This window comes from Hippoglossus hippoglossus, chromosome 13 (assembly GCF_009819705.1).
Source record: "Hippoglossus hippoglossus isolate fHipHip1 chromosome 13, fHipHip1.pri, whole genome shotgun sequence".
NCBI classification, from domain to species: Eukaryota; Metazoa; Chordata; class Actinopteri; order Pleuronectiformes; family Pleuronectidae; genus Hippoglossus; species Hippoglossus hippoglossus.
In genome coordinates, this window is record NC_047163.1 from 23674215 (window position 1) to 23691694 (window position 17480).

A 17480-nucleotide genomic window follows, 5' to 3' on the forward strand; every position below is an offset into this window, starting at 1 on the left:
TGTCCTTTTTCATATTTCTCGATTTTTCTTTAAAATTGCATATTTATTTGTGGGGGGGAAAAGTCTTCTCACAAATATTTAACTTAAATGTTGCAGGTTTGTCGCAGTCAGAGCAGAAGGAAGCTCACGTTTCTAATGTAGCATATAGATTACATTAAGTGGACAAAAACCTTGTCCATTAGTTTGTTGGTTTAATTGTGATTGTTTAAAAAAAAAAAAAAAGGTGTTTCTCAGAGAATAATTCCTGGAAAATCAGATACATTTAGGTGTGTGAAATTTGGTGCTTGATTGCATTAATGGTGACTGTTAGGCCTTGGTGATGGAATGCACTTTACTGAGTGTTGTACTAAAGCTCTATAACACATTTTAAACACAGTAGTCAGTTTGTAAATAGTCCAAAGGATGTATTCTCCTGAAAGCCAAAGTTTTCTTTTGAAATGTTTTTTGATAAAATATATTTCAACTTTGAATATCTAAAGTGAAAGCAGGGAAATACTGGTTAGAAGAGATATGAGAAATGGGAGGAGGAAGCAAAGATTGAAGGATGAGAGCAGCGTGAGGGAAAAAAATTAGATTTGTTGGTTTTCCAAAAATGGAGTGTCAGATCTCCTGCAGGGCGTATGTTTGTGTGTGGCAGAAACACACACACTGCCACACAACTAGGACTTCCCCTGTCTGCAGTGTGTGTGTGTGTGTGTGTGTGTGTGTGTGTGTGTGTGTGTGTGTGTGTGTGTGTGTGTGTGTGTGTGTGTGTGTGTGTATCAGAGCTGTTCCACACTTCATTATTGCTCTTTGTATTATTTCCATATCAAAACAAACGTCAAAGTGTACGTGTCTGTGCTTGCATAATCTTCCTGCTGCATCCTCTTGTCTGCGTGTGTGCCCATCTCTCATCCAATGCATCTCTGCATACTGTACGTCTGTGCGTCTCTGAACGCAGTATGTGTGTAAGTGTGTGTGCGTGGTTGCAAGTCAGCGAGAGAGGGACAACAAGGGTGGGAGAGAGAGAGAGAGAGAGAGAGAAATGAGAGAGGTTGGAGAGCTCAATGAGCAGACACAGTGTCATGATGTGCTAGTGCACGCTGTTTCTCCGGCAAGTTTTTTACAACACCACGGGATTCTTTTAAGTTTTCCGCAGAAGTTGATGCTGCTCTTTGTGCAGGTTTGAGCTGCTACAGGTTCCACTTGTTCTCTTTTACACCTTCAAAGGTAACGTATGTGAGTTGTGTTGAATTTTGCTTTGCTGTTTAATTTAGTGTCCATACGGCGACGAATGGTTTGTTTAAGTTTAACAAGAGTTCACGGAGATAAGAGATGTTCTCAGAAGAGCGTCTACATTTTTAATTCTGTTTGTTTTCTTATGTCTCAATACGTTTTCCTCGCCATGTCCTCTTTCAGTCTATCTTTGCAGAAATCTTGATGTAATCTTTGTGTTCGCGCTCTCTTTAATAAAGTCGTCTTGCTGGAGGAGTAAAGATTAGAAAAAAATCTTTTTATATCCTGCAATAACGAATGAACAATATTTCAAACGTTGTTGTTATATTCTGTATTTTTCAGGTGGTGATTTTTACATGCAGGTCAGATTCAGTATTTCATCAAGTCATCTACCACTGTTTGCTTTTCCTGACTTTCTATTGAGAGGCTGTGTGTCAACGTATACAGTATGTGCTTTGCAGAGTTACCTGGAGATAGCATTTTACAGTTACATCATTTATTGCAGATTTACGTTCATGCGTATTTCAATATGTCCACACATTTCTTTCAAGCTGCTACACTTTTCAGATAGAAATAGATTTTCATCAAATGTAACTTTTCCTGTCAGAGCAGAAGAAGCGTTCTGTGCTTCTGTCAGACTGTGAGGATTCATTTGGGAAATGAAGTCATTGCTGGGATGAAGAAATTGTGATTACTTTCATCAGCGAGTAAAGAAATGTATGACAATGAAATGAAATGTTTGTGTTGGTTAGCCAGTGTTTCTTTTCCAGGTACATGTCAGAGTCTTTGCTGCGTGGTCGTCAGATGTTAGTGCGGAGTTTCCGTGACTTCTAAAACTGCAGGATGCTTGTTCTTAATTAAGATAATGGCATTCCATGTAAATTGAGTCTTCCTACATTCTGGCACTCATTACTAATTGAGCTAACACTGTAAACAATCTAATCCACTTTTAAATGCTCTCTAAGTTTGACCCATTACTCATGTGGTAGCATTTTGGATTGAACAATGAGTATATGTGGATTTTTTTGGTTGAAAAGTGAATGTTGATTAGTTGTGTTTTTTTCATTCATTCAAGCCTTTCTCCTTGCTGAATTTAAAACTAAGTTAGCTCATAGTGTTTCATGAATTAGCTGTAGAACAGTTTGTTCTAGCACAGAATATCACCTAACGCACAGAAATGTAGCTTTTCAACTTAAAAAACATCATCTCTTTAAATCATAATAGTTATCAGGGTTTTAGAATTTAATTCAGAATTACAGGAGAAATGTGGCTCATTCTCTCTGAAATAATGTCACACTGTCGGATTTTACCCAACGAATATTGAATTTATACAAATATGTGCGCTTTAGATAGCTGCTTGAATTAAATTTGGTAATGAGATGGTTTTCAGCCATAAGATGAAACAATTGATTAAGCTTGTTTCCTGCCGATCTATCATCAGTACCCAAAATAACGAAGGAACAAGCTGTGGAGCATATTTTAAAGCTCTGATATTTTGAGCATTTTTCCCCTCCGAGTGCTTTTGCGACATATGTCTACATTTCTACTTTTGTTTTTCTCATGTGTTTCCTGCCTGTTCTCCCTTTTATACGGCTTTGATCAGATAAGTATCGAAACAGGTTAAGCAACTGAGAGATAGCGAGAAATGAGAAACATGAGCGAAAGCTCAGTAAATCTGCGTGTTCCAGCACAATCCCCTCTTTTTTACTCTTCTTAATGAGACAGGTATTTCTCCTGCAATGTCTGTTTTACTCACATTAAGATTTAGCCTTTATTATATAGGTAAAACACATAAGACATGACCTGATATGAATTTTCATTGTCATAATTCAGACATTTAATTTATATATTTACTGAAATGTAATGAAAACTGCCCTTCCTGTAACTCATCAGTGTCTATTCTGTCTGTCTGTTGCAGTTTGTCCCATCCCTGAGTCGTTTGTGCAGAAGAGCCAAGTTTCTCGTAACTTTTCTTGTGGCCACGTCCTGTTCAAACACATCTCTCCTCTTGCGTACCCTCTTCTCTCTCTCTCTCTCTCTCCTAGCTGCCTGCTCTTATTCCCTCTTGCTCAACACACTCTTACACATTTCACTCCTCTCCCACGTCCACACACCTCCCCTTATTCTGGCCCCATCTTCTGCTTTTGGCTCTGCTCTCCTGTTCCCTTTCTCCTCTACCTGTCCAAGAAGGAAAATAATTTCCCCCACACTCGTCCCACGCCATCACCGCACAACTCCATCCATCCCCTAACCCCTCTGTTCCCCTAATGGGCACCATATCAGACAGCAGTGCCACATTCCCTTTGTCGCCACTCAAAACCTCTCTCCACCCCTAACTGCAGCGCTAAAACCAACCTCAATACGACCCAATGGAGACGAAGGATATGATGATGACCAGCATGTTCTCAATGGACAAGGGGGAGAATGATGGAGAGAGGGATAAAGGGAGAGAGGAGGATGTGAGGGGAGAAGAGGAGGGGACGCAGCAGGAAAATGGCAGACTGATGCTGGCTGATGGTCTTGCAGAGAAAGGACCCAAGAGCCTGACCTCGTGCTCTGGCCAGCAGGTGTCCAATGGCTTAAATCCATCCACCGCTCAGAGCCCCAGGGAGGGACCGGGGACCGCAGCTTGCTCTGGGGGTACAGCACCTGCGCCTGGCGGCAGCACCAGCTCCCCCGTGCCGCTGGGAGGCCTCAGGACTCTAGTGGTCCAACAAACCAGCTTGGAGAGGCCCAGAGAAACCTGGAGCAAGAAGATGGACTTCTTGCTGTCCGTGATCGGCTATGCTGTGGACCTGGGAAATGTCTGGCGCTTCCCCTACATCTGCTACCAGAACGGAGGAGGTGAGGAGGCAAAAGATGTTTGAATTAGAGAAAATTGGGAGGTTGGGAGCGAGATAAGGAGCGGAGGGATTTGAGATAAGAGTCCATGACATCCCTTCCTGGAGTAAACAGCATTTCAAGGAGTAGAAAGACGAAAAGGATCTTTCATGGTTTCAATTATAATACACTGTAGTTCACAATATATGTAACAGCCGAGGTTAGTGAGTTTACAGCTCTGTAACTTTTTCCATAATTCAGTAGAGTCCTCTCTGGTACATCATCATTTCAGCAAAATAAATAAAAAGGATGCAGACCTATAAGGAGTCGTACAGTTGACGAAGCTGTTTATAAATAGCGCTTGATTTAGCTCACTTCAAGGTACGTGTATTTCCACAAAGTCTGTGTGGTCGTCCTCAGTGCCGCTACTACACAACCCTCACAGAGCAGCAAACAGGGCCTCCCTTTATACTTTTATTGAATTTGCAATACTAAAATCTTTGCAATTTCCTGTGTTCTGTGAGTCTCGCAGAGTGAGGTAGAGATGGGGACTGGAAGACACTTGATAGAGGCAACAGTATTAATTGTGGGTTTTTATGAGAACGGCTTCAGTCTCGTTCTCCGTGCTTAATAACCTGTCTCCCAGGCAGCTGCTCAATCAACCCTTATCTCTGCTTTCGGGTCACAAAGAGACACAAGCGGACATCTACACACTGGCTCGTCTGCATACACAAACACACGCATGCACACAAAATATGTTGACAATCTGATTTGAAAAAAGAGAGATATGTTATCGAGCTCTGCACGTTAGGTTGGAGAGTACAAAGATCTGTCTGCCGTCCTGCAGCTCCTCCGTTTTTGGTCTTTTAAGTCATTTTTCATCACTTTTGCTTTCCTGACCTAGTAATAGCAAAGTCAACATTGCAGTAGTAGCTATTTTTCACTGTAGAAGTGAGTTGCTGTGCGATTCCGCAGAGCACACTAAATACAGAGTGATACGAAGCTGGGAAAACAAAGCCTTGTTGTTTTTGAACGGGCTACAGTTATGTAAATGATAAGGTACTTACAAAGTTTAATGATTTTTACAGTTCTTGGTTTAATGTTCTTGGTTCTTGATTGCGAGTTCCTGAGAGGACTACTGAGATTACAGATATCCCATGAGTATAATTAAACTTATAATTTTCTGCCATAACTCTCTTTCCTTCTTTCTTTCTTTTTTTCCCCCTCTTTTCTTAATGTTTTCATCTCCCCCACATCCATCCCCACATTTTTCTGCACTTAATCATTTCTTACCTCGACCCTTGTTTCCTACTCTTTATTTCTCTTCTCTCATATTGCCAAATTCCCCCACGTCTCTGTCCAGGTGCCTTCCTGCTGCCCTACCTGTTGATGGCGGTGTTCGGAGGCGTTCCTCTCTTCTACATGGAGCTGGCTCTCGGCCAGTTCCACCGCAGCGGCTGCATCTCCATCTGGAAACACATCTGTCCCATCTTCAAAGGTAACGGAGGGAATGGAAAGAAAACGGTTAACAGCAAGAGCTTGGATATAAAAGGAAGATGGTAACAGAAAAACTGGCAGTGAAAAAGCAAATAAAAGGAAGAAGGGTGGCGTTGAACCGTCAGTCTCAGAGACAGCTCATTTAACCTTCTTGTCCCCCCTCAGTACTGTTCCCTTGAAGAGCGTCCCCTCTGTCTTGTACATCTACTGAGTCGTACTGACTCTCTGTTATGGAAATTGTCACATTTCAGTGCTAAATGCCAGATGGTCAGAAATATGATGGTATGTAAATTGTTGTTGTTGCCAAATGTCACCCACTTACCCCCGAGCCACTTGAATTAGCTTGACAACACGACTGAACTTGGGAGTGATTGACAGGTGTCACATACGATTCACTTTAAAAAAAAAACATATATATATATATATATATATATATATATATATATATAGTAATTTGCAAGTAAATTGCATATAAAATGGCTTTTTACGGATTGAGAGGTTTCAAGGGCTTTTAATGTGACTTAGGTACCATTTACTAACTTTAACTTCTTATAGACCACTACAACTCTAAGCTGTGAGGAACCATACATGTGCAGGGGTTAAAACAACAGATTTCTACTGTAACATTAACCTTCTGACTCAACATGATAGCAGTGTAAATCCAGTGTAGGAAGTTTGCTTCGAGGTGATGGAGGACATATAGATCAGGTGTGTCGGGAATATGTTACCATTATCTCCAACAAGTCAGGATATCTCTAAGTTTAACTCTCTCTTGGTGTCCAATATAAATATATATTTTAAAATGTGCTGGTGCTTCGCTTGACTTTCTTTTTGAGTTACGTGAAATCCTTTCCTGCTCCGTGTCATCAGTAAGAATTTAAGTTGACCTCCCAGATCTGGTTTAGACTTGAGGCCAGTTCCTAGTGTGTTATTTAATAATGTTTTGATGTCTCATGTCCTGCTCCAATAATTATTGAAATTGCTTCATGAAGGTCAAACTCTGTTAACAGATTGAGGTAAGATTTATGATTTATTTTGAAATGTCACTCTACAATCATCCTTTTTTCCTCTCACAGGGATTGGTTTTGCCATCTGCATCATAGCCCTCTACATAGCCTTCTACTACAACACCATCATGGCCTGGGCCTTGTACTACCTGCTATCATCATTTCGGCCCACCCTGCCCTGGACCACCTGCACCAACAGCTGGAACACAGCCAACTGCAACAGTTACATGTCCACCGACCACAACGTGTCGTGGTCCAACTCCTCCACCTCCCCCGCCGAGGAGTTCTATACGTAAGTGCATGTAAGTCGGATGTGGAGGCGTACGGAGAAAACTTTTACAGGAGGGAGACTTTAAGTTAAGGATAACCTCCAGAGAGAGAGAGCGAGAGAGATCACAGGGTCGGCTCTGCTGTTTAAGATCCCTGACTGATTTATCACCTGCCTTGGCTCCAAAATCCACCGACATCACGGATTGTGAAGACATGAGGAAGTGTTTCAGAATAAGAATCACTGTTCTGATCTGAGATGGTTAGAAACACATGAGAGCATAGAGAGGAAAACTCTGCCAAGGCCCAACAGTCCCTTTAACTTTAATTAAGCCGCACGACACACTCATCGACATCCATAAATTATTCCCAGGGGAATTGGGGGAAATGTCAAAAAATTTCACAAGGTTAGAGAAAGTGAGAAAGCATTCGTGGATCCGTCCCTTTATCCAGATCTAAGCCAAAATCGAATGAGTTGGCCCTTGTCCCATACTTCTTGAAAGTCTTGAAAATCCATTCAATAGTTTTTGCGTAATCCTGCTGACAAACAAACATAAAAAACAAACTGACAGGGGGCAAAAACAAATCCTCCTCAGTAAACTGATCCACAGAAACTCATGGAATAGTTGAAGGTGAACGAATGCAAAATTAGGTGATAGAGCACCAAGGTCCAAATAGATTAACTAGTTAAGCTACATGTTAAAAAGCTAAATAAAAACAGGTTTGTTCCAGATGCAAACACCAGATTTATTCGGTCTAGTTCAAATTGTTTTTTGGGTATTTAATATGACCTTTAAGTCCTTGGAGCCTGTAGCACTTTTAATTCACACTTATTTTATTCTATCCTAGTATTTATAATGTTTTATTGTTGTGTTTTATCATTTCTTGTCTGTGCTATTTGTCAATATGATGCCTCTGTCTTAGACTGCAAGTACAAGAAAACTCACCCGAACCTGATGCATTCAATTCTTAACTATTAACCTTGATGTGAGGCAGACATCTTTCTCTTCTGCTGACTAATGGACAAATTATGCTGCAGGAGATACTTCAACATACTAAAACACAATCTCAGTTGACTTTAAATTAGCTTGCTAAAATATGAACTACCCCTTTAGTTTAAAGAGATAAGGGGCGAGAGGAAATTAATGTGGTTGTGTGTGAAAAAAATGAGTACGGTTCATTTGAGGAACTGGAACAGAGATAAGCAGGGAAAAGTAAACTTTTAGATGGAAGAGTCCACCAATCATAAATATCCTCTTTTATTCTCTTACTCTGCTCATGTTGTTTTTAGCAAACCTTGGCTTGGATTAAGCGAGGGGACAATTATTTTATTGTAACTTAAAACCAAAGGTCTGTCAAAACAATATCTTTCTTACTGCTGTCAGCCTTATCAGCTAATCACTCGCCTGTATCTGCGACTGTCCACTGAGACGGATTCAGGGTGTATCCATAGTTGACTTTTCCAAATGCATGTTATAAAGGTAACACAATCCGCAACTCAGAATGGCGCCAGAATTTCCTGTTTTCAACATAAATCGTGTCTCTGCTTTATCATCCGAGCTCGTGTGCTCAACCTGTGACCAGATGTCAACCTCACTGTTCATCACAAGGCCTTATTTTGTTTCTTTTTTTTCTTTTCGGTTTGTGTGAACTATTATATGATTTACAAAAAATGATGTCAAAGTCATCGTCTTTATCGGCTCTATTGTGTGTGTATATTGGACAATAAGTAGAGCACTCTTCCGATTATGTCTCGTCCACTTTATACCATGTCTTATCTCTTTAATGTTTCTCTCTTTCTTTTCTTTTTCTCTATATCACATCTTGTTCCTTGCTCTATCGTTTTCCTCTGCTTTTCAAATTTCCCAACATCCCATCTCTCCAACCTGTCTTTATTTTTCTCCTTCCCTCTACCGTCCTGTTCGTCTCCTCTTCTTTTCAACTCCCTTCCTGCTTCCCTTTATTCTCTCAAATCCTCCAATCTCTTGGCCTCTCCTCTTATGTCATTTCACTATATTTCCCTCCATGGATTATCTCCATGGATTCCTCTTCTCCCTACTCCTTTCATCCCTTTTGACCTCAACTCTTGTCCCCATCCCCTCCCACCAGTCGCCATGTGCTACAGGTCCACCTCTCCCCCGGGCTGCACCAGCTGGGCTCTGTCAGCTGGCAACTGGCCCTCTGCCTGCTCTTCATCTTCACCATCGTCTACTTCAGCATCTGGAAAGGAGTCAAGACGTCTGGAAAGGTAACCGAAGGGGCGCCTGCATGGCTAATGGGGGTGTCAGTTAGGGTGGATGGATAGATTGATGGACTCAGAGAGGCAGAGGAAAGAGCTGTTCTGCTGTCATGTCTTTGCCCTCATTATCGTTCGTCTAAATGGGTGAAGAGTTAGTTAGAAACGAAGTTGTGATTCGAATCTTGACAGTCAAACCTGAAATGAACAGGCAGAGTTGAGTTACCAATATCAGAAACTAGCCAAGACAAGACGAAAGGGTCATTGAGTGTAAGCCGATATTAGCCACTATAAGAGATCAATCATATGAGGTCCGAAAAGTAAATCTCTTTTTTATGTTTCTGAATTAGGTAGTGTGGGTGACTGCTACCTTCCCCTACCTGGTCCTTCTGATCTTACTCGTCCGTGGTGCCACTCTGCCAGGGGCTTGGAGAGGCGTTGTCTTCTATCTCAAACCTGATTGGCAAAAACTCCTTAGCACTACAGTGAGTCAAAAGTTGTAATCCTGCAAGTTATTCTCTGATACCTCTTCCCCAACGCGTACTTTCTCTTACCCTGCTTCTCTCCTGTCTTAATCCACATTTCTTTGTGTCTCCCCATCATTCACCATCGTCGACGTTCCACACTCCTCAAGGTGTGGATTGATGCAGCAGCTCAGATCTTCTTCTCTCTGGGTCCCGGGTTTGGTGTGCTCCTCGCCTTCGCCAGCTACAACCCATTTCACAACAACTGCTACAAGTGAGATTTTCCCAGTGAAACTGGTCTGATAAAGAAACTAAATTGTTCTACAGTTCATCAGAAATGTTAAATGTTTAGAATCATTTCATGGAGTCAAAGCCCTTTATCTAAAATATCGATGTCAGTGCCAGCTTTGATATCTATTCGTGGGTAGTGTTATAATGTTATAGTAATGTTATATATAGTTAATAACGGGCAGCTGTGGCTCAAGAGGTAGAACGGGTTGATGGTTAGATTCCTGGCTCGTCCAGTCTGCATGCCTAAGTGTACTTTCAAGACTTTGACTTTGCTACTCAGGCTGTGTCGGCGGCGTGTGAATGAGTTGCATGACTGATAGACAAAGTGCTAGGTATAGAAGTCCAGGAAGAATGTGTGTGAATGTTAACTGTACTGTAAAGTGCTTTGTTAACACTATAAATTACAATTTGTCTGTATGTTTTTCATGTCGTCTTCCTCCCAACTTTCCCAACCTCAGAGATGCGTTGATCACCAGCTCAGTGAACTGTCTGACTAGCTTTTTGTCTGGCTTCGTCATCTTCACGGTGCTGGGATACATGGCTGAGATGAGGCAGCAGGATGTGGATGCTGTGGCCAAGGATGCTGGTACGATTCCACACCAGACTAAAACCCAATAGGAAGTTCTTACATAACCTCTCATTGTTGGTAAAATGCAGCCCAGATATGTATTGACAATATTGCATGAGAAATATCTGTAAGTGGATGATTTGGCTTCATGTATGTTTTCGCATTTATCATTGGAGTACTATTTTAGCTTCACATAAACTTCACTAAAGAATGAATTCAACATGACTGTTTTTTCTGTGTCCACCAGGTCCCAGTCTGCTGTTCATCATTTATGCTGAGGCCATAGCAAACATGCCTGCTGCCACTTTCTTCGCCATCATCTTTTTCCTCATGATCATCATGTTGGGTCTGGACAGCACGGTTAGTTTGCTCATTACTCATTTCTATGCAGAAGTTACAACACCCAAGTCAATGTTCTGTTTGTCGAATGTTCTAATGCAATCTACCTAATTCTATTGTTGCCTAGTGCCCTGCTGATGTGTGCGCTCTCAAACATGGAAACAGAGGTTTCATATTTGCCTTGTTACACAGGCTAATGCTTTGTTCTGTTTGACTCGTGTGTGTCTGCTGTGCTCCTTTCTCTATAATGGTGTTGGGTATTATTTGTCCTCACTGTTCCATTTGGGGAAGCAGTGGACGGAAACAATGTGATAGGACTTTCATATCGCTATTGGGCAGCGATCTTGTCTCCGTAAGCCTGTGTTTATTGGCTCGTAGGCAGCCAACTGGAGAGACCTGTAAGGCTCTTATCACGTTACTGATAATCAGAGTAGAATCAGCATTGGCACTGCTATGCTCCTCCGTTTTATGACTGAGGATATTACTGCGAAATGTGTCGTGTGCGTGGAAGTTGGGTCGGATCGGCTAAGCAATTTGTATCTTAATTTTTAGGGGGTGTATGCTGATGAATAAATGTGATAGAACCGCTAGACTGATTATATTTGAAGACAAAACTCCAGCAGCACTTCTCAGAGGTATATAGAACAACTCTCATGTTCGATTGACTCGTCTCAGCTTGTGACCCTGATGAAAGCCTAAAGTTAAAGTTGTACCATGCACTTAAAGTGCAGCTGGAGTTTTTACCTCTTTTTAAACTTCTCTGAACACGTTGTGTCAGAAACATGTTCTCTGCTTGGACTGATTTTACTGAACAGCTTCTTAGCTACATCCTTTTTTCCTCGACATCAGTTCATGCTGACAAATGAAAAATAACTTGAATATACTGATACAGGTCAATTAATTCTGGGTATACCCTGCATATGTCATATACTTAGGAGCAAGTAGTATCCAAAGCAACATATCAATATCCATATACGCCTAACATGTCAAGTCTTCACATGCACAAGCGACCACGTATATGCATCCTCACGTACTGTATGTACATAGAAGCAAAAATCTGTGCATGCGCTCCATGCTCACATATGCACTCACACGTTAGATGTCAACTATGACCAGTGTTATTTTTGTATACGCACATGCTGTGATTGATCTAAACCACTTCTGACAAGAGATTCAACGACACAAAGAGCTTCTCACCAAGACCTCATCATCTTCACCCACATGAGACCATGTAACTGAAGGCACTAGAGTTAAAATGGTTTAGTGACAGTATGTGTGGTGGTCTCCAGCACACTGCCAGAATTTTCTTTGAAGCCGATAGGCCCGAAAAGCCAGACTTTCTCTTTTCTAGCATACTCATATGGACCTTAGGATTATCATTTTACAGGCATAGTAATGGGGCAGCATAGAACCTCCTTATAGTGACTTGTGACCAAAAGGGTTGTACCGCCGAGCATTCTCAAAACATATGTGCTAGGTTTTAGTTCACAAAGGTTGGCAACATCCTGATATCAATTCCATCCAGAACCCTCACAGATGCTGGGAGAACATGCAAAGTTCTCTCAGGAAGACCCCAAGCCAAACCAGGAGCATTTACATGTGCTAAGTGCGCAACACATGTAAATGAGAAATGATCCACATGGTGTAGTCAAGAAGTGGCCTTTTCCCACAGCCCCAATCCCCTCTTTCTGAGATTCCTTTGCTTCCCATCTTCTTTATTTTTTATTCTGGATCCTCTGATGACTTCCTCTCTGTTTATTTATTTTTTCTCTCTCTCTCTCTCTCTCTCTCTCTCTCTCTCTCTCTCTCTCTCTCTCTCTCTCCCTCTCTCCAGTTTGCGGGGTTGGAGGGAGTGATCACAGCCATGCTAGATGAGTTCCCGCAACTCCTGGCCAAGAGGCGCGAGTGGTTTGTCTTCGGCCTGGTGTGCGTCTGCTACCTTGGGGCTCTCTCCACGCTCACATACGTAAGTTAAACGACCACTTCATATACACGTTTTTCAATTTGAACATTTCTCTTATATTATAGCTCATTCAATAATTCATCCCACATGACTGTCTGCAATTGCCGCTGTTTAGAAGACTTTGGTCACATCTTCGAATCCCCTTGAGATATATCATTAACCAATAAAGAGTTGTCAAAGGTACCTTTAGTGTTACTAATTTAATATTTAAAGGAGTGTAATGCAACACATTTCATTGAAGGAAATAATTAGAGTGGCCTGAATAATTTGCTCATGTCCAACTCTCATTATTGTAAGGAAATGAAGAACAAGCCTCCCTGCTCCTTTCTGCTCCATGTCTTAGACTTTGTCAGTGAAACCTGTTGCATAAGAGACATTTGTAAATAGTTTTTTATTTTTTTTACAACTCCTCCTCTGTGTCTATCTCGCCCACGTCGTGTCTCAGGGAGGAGCGTTTGTGGTGAAGCTGTTTGAGGAGTACGCTACAGGCCCTGCAGTCATCACCGTGGTGCTGCTCGAGGTCATCGCCGTCTCCTGGTTCTACGGTAAGCGGTCGAAATGACATTGAATGTGATGATTTTAATTTGGACCGATTTGGGACTTTGTTGTGATGGCTTGTATCTGTGTGGCTGCTCCAGGTACCAACCGTTTCTGCAATGACATCCAGCTCATGCTGGGTTTCTACCCTGGTTGTTTCTGGAGGGTCTGCTGGGTGGCAATCTGCCCCTGTTTCCTGCTGGTGAGGCTCATGCACAGTATTTACGCACACATGCACTACCAGGGTGCGGAAAACAAGTACATGAAGATTCAGCACATAAAGAAGCTTTCATTTAGTCTTTGCTGTTTGATTTGCTCTAATACGTGACCTCTGCTTCTGTTCCCCGTCACACGTCCAGTTCATCATCATCAGTTTCCTGGCCTTCCCTCCAGAGGTCAAGTTGTTCCACTACCACTACCCACAATGGACCACCGTCCTGGGCTACTGCATTGGGGTGTCCTCGTTCATCTGTGTACCTGCTTATATGGTCTTCCACCTGCTCACTGCCAAGGGCACATTCAAACAGGTACAGGTCCCTTCCTCTTTTCTCTTCCTTTCTTTTTGTCCATCGTTATGGTCTATATGGTTTCCCTCGTTCTCCCCTCTGCTCTGTCCTTCTCTTTCTCACCCATTTCTTTTCTAGACCTTTTTTCTCTTCCTCTTCCTCTTCCTCTCATTCTTAGCCATATCCTCCCCTGGCAGTTTTACTTTCATGTCTACAGCGACAGCTTCTGTTCCCTTCTTCTTCATTCACTGTCAGGGTCTACTCTCTTCTGTGAGACAAAGGCCAGAGATTAGTAATAAAAAGCCATGACAACTTCCAGGCCCCATGGAGATGACACACACATACACAAACACACATATACACGTAGGACATTTCCTGATGACACACACTGTCACACGCATCCACATTCTGCCGTGCATGTGTTGACTGTCACGTTACCAGATTGGAGGCTAAGGGACTAAAGGAGACTTTTGCTGGACTTTAGCATCCAGACACATCCTGACAAACTAAATACATCTAAATCAACATCATTGATAAAAACGAATCATCAACAATTAAAAATGTCTTTATATGACATTTTTTCACTTTCCAAGATACACTTTTTAAATTCTCGATTCTGTTGTGTACAATGTGGATATCCGACCTGGGTTCTGACTGGGTTCAGCCAAAAATGTTGAAATAATATTTGGGTTCAGGATGGGTTTGGTCGAGCTACCGTTTTTTTTTGCACTGCACCTGTCGGAAATGGAGAAAAACAACAGGCCTGGACACAAAAAACAGAATGCCTGTCTAGTTCGGGTCAGGCTTGATTAGATTTATCATGGACTTGGACAGAAAATTGCTTCCTCAGCCATACTCTACTGTGGGAACCTTGATAAAAAAATGTCAGTCATGTAACTTACATACGCACTGCAATAGAAAGCATCATAACTGTCATCATTATTATTGATATTATTACGTTGTTACTACTCTCTGAGATTTGAGAGGACATCAAACAGGATTGTAGACAGATGGCCTTTGGCTGTCGTCCAGTGTTGATACTGCTTTCAGGGCACACAGTGACACCGACACACACCATCCTCTCATGAAGACAGACGAGGCCGAGCGAGCGAGGTCCAAATTGAGTTTGAGTGTCTCTTTGTAGCAACATGGTAGCTGTTTGTCTTTTGTAACACTTGGCCACTCTTCACTACACTGAAGGTGTTGAAACCATTCGTTCTTTTCCTAAATCTGTAGCCAACCATGTTTTGATCAGTGTGTTTGAGATGAGCACTAATAAGAATGGTCAATTCATGAAAAATGTCAAAATGTAACTAAATCACAGTTTCTAGCTTCTCACATGAGAATGATTGCAGGTTTTCTTTGTCATCTCTCATTGCAAACTGAATCCCTTATCGATGTTTAAACTAATCTGAGAAAATAAATTACGTAATTCTTTTGTTTTAGCCCTAAAATAGTATCCATAGTCTAACTGAAATGAGGCCTACTGCACAAATTAAGCAGTGATATTTTCAGTCACTGGACATTTATTTTAGTTTATAACTAAATTTTCAAATATTACAGGTCATGCATCTAACAAACCTGAATCTGTAGTATTCAGATGTTGTGCTTTAAACCATTGCCAAGTTAAAATATATGTATGACTCATTTTCCTTTTCTGCTGTTTGTCTCATTCTGTGTATCCACAGCGTCTGTTAAAAAGCATCACTCCAGAGCCCAGCTGTAACGACCACAGAGACTTCATTGTCACCAACGCAGTCTGACCAAGCGCAGAAGGCATCGCTGGAGCAACTTAGAGCGCCCTCTTCAGGACAAACTGCAAACCTACAGGACAAAGGGGCTACTTATCACCGTCTTTGCCTCTTTTTCATTCATCTCCTTCACTCATTTTTCTTTCTCACGTTAAGATCTAAGAAATAGAGGTGGAATTAGGTGGAGCCAGGCTGCAGTAGCTTCGTTTAGCTTCCTTTGGTTCGGTTTCTTAAGCAGGTTCGAAGGAGTTAGTTGGAAACCCAGAGTCCAGATCATGTTCACAGCTCCTCCACTCAAAAATCAGTCAGTGACCAAGCTTTTCTTCAGGTAATACGACTGTAACAGATATTTTATACAGTTACACACAGTATGATATAATCTGTGTTCATGTAGACAATATATAATGCACTCTCACTGGAGACACTGCACATTGAAATCAGTCAGACAAGGCCAGATATTTACATTTCAATACTCTCATATTATACTGTTACGTTATGCATTCTAATATGTAGCAAAATTCAGGTATCTTTTTACATCTGTTACTGAAGCCAAATATATGATATCTGTTTTGTTCATATTTTCAAAGATGTTTGGATATTGTAGTTTGTTGTTATGTTGTGTTGGCTCTCAGCCTGTGTTGTATGATGGCAACGTGGACGGCCGACGGATTTGCAATGAGATTTCCCTACACTGTGAAACGGTGTTTGAGTGTTTGAGTGTGTGCGTGTGTGTGTGTGTATGTGTGTTTGAGAGTAAGAGAGAAAGACTGTTAAACCAGTGAAAATATGATTCACGGTCAGAACCTACCATATGTATTCCTCCTATAACTGCAATATAATATAATGTGTATTTATTTTATAATATATCATTGTTGTTATTTTGACTGTTCCTCACACTTAAATTGTGACGTGACATAGTGCTGATGGTCCACATTTCAATCTCGGTGACTCTCTTCATTCTGTCGTCCTACTGCATAACCGTCAGTAGTAGAAACCAAAACACGGATCAGAGCTAATAACATTATCACCGTTATCATAGTCTGGAAGTCAGCATTACTGCTTTTTACTTTCTACCAAAAATTTTGTGTGTGTTTGTGTGCACATGTGCCTGTGTGTGACAGAGTGTGTGTAACTGTGTGTAGGAGCAGGAGTTAAAATATGGCGAGTACTGTACATCTACATGTGTATTTACTAGTCAGTCTGGTATTGGTGTAATCTATCCTGTGAATACCTGTCTCCTCCTTCCATGGACGTGTGTGTGTGTGTTTTTGTGTGTGTGCGTGTGCGTGCGTGCATGTAAAAAGGAGAGGCAGTCAGCCCCTTAATGTGTGCATGCCGAGATGTGTGTATACTGTGCTTAAGTGTGTGTGTGTGTGTGTGTGTGTGAGTGTGTGTGTGTCTGTAATGTGATCTCCTGATGTCTTGTTAACAGCCAAAATATCTTATGAAGGAAGTAAACTCGCTCTCTCTCTCTCTCGTAGCTCTCACGCTTATATAGGATCTGTGTATGTCAATAAAAGACTGTATTGAGAAATACACCTGTATAGAATAAAGATATAAATATATGGGAAATAACAGATAATAAAGATATATGGAAATAAATAAGCTCTGTCATCCGTGAGTTGGTTCTTCATTTGTTGTTGGTCCCGTCAGTAAAAATTCACATTATTTATTATATTTTTTAAAAGCAACAAATCGATGTCCATCCATCATCTATACCACAGCTTTACCCAGGGTTGGGGGGGGGGAAGAAGACAATCTCAGCTGACATTGGTGGAGAGGCGGGGTACACCCTGGGCATGTCGACAAATCAAATAGAAGATTACAAAGTAAACAGAACAATGATGGATTAATCATGTAAAATTGAGATGGATCCAGAACTGGAATATTGTAAATATTTCTTACATACAGTACACAATACTGTACATGGTGGATGGATGGATGGACGAGCAGAGTATGATCAGCACCTAAATCTACCATTACTGGATGCTGCGCAATTAGTAAGCTTTAGGCAGTATT

The 17480-nt window shown here is 41.4% G+C and overlaps 1 protein-coding gene across 3 annotated transcripts; it reads left to right on the top strand.

The window, feature by feature from the left end:
• The first annotated feature begins 959 nt into the window (after positions 1-959).
• slc6a4a (solute carrier family 6 member 4a) lies at positions 960-17063 on the top strand. 3 transcript variants are annotated; one of them, XM_034603344.1, is made up of 14 exons: positions 960-1209; positions 3558-4059; positions 5399-5533; positions 6609-6831; positions 8916-9054; positions 9393-9527; positions 9677-9780; positions 10256-10383; positions 10613-10725; positions 12539-12670; positions 13113-13212; positions 13306-13406; positions 13564-13731; positions 15399-17063. In XM_034603344.1, the coding sequence occupies exons 2-14, from the start codon at positions 3585-3587 to the stop codon at positions 15471-15473; spliced, it is 2028 nt and encodes a 675-aa protein (XP_034459235.1). In that variant the 5' UTR covers positions 960-1209; positions 3558-3584; the 3' UTR covers positions 15474-17063. The 3 variants fall into 3 exon arrangements, with proteins under 3 accessions (XP_034459235.1, XP_034459233.1, XP_034459234.1); XM_034603342.1 differs by having other exon boundaries at positions 961-1209; positions 3134-4059; XM_034603343.1 differs by having other exon boundaries at positions 961-1209; positions 3261-4059.
• Positions 17064-17480: the final 417 nt, after the last annotated feature.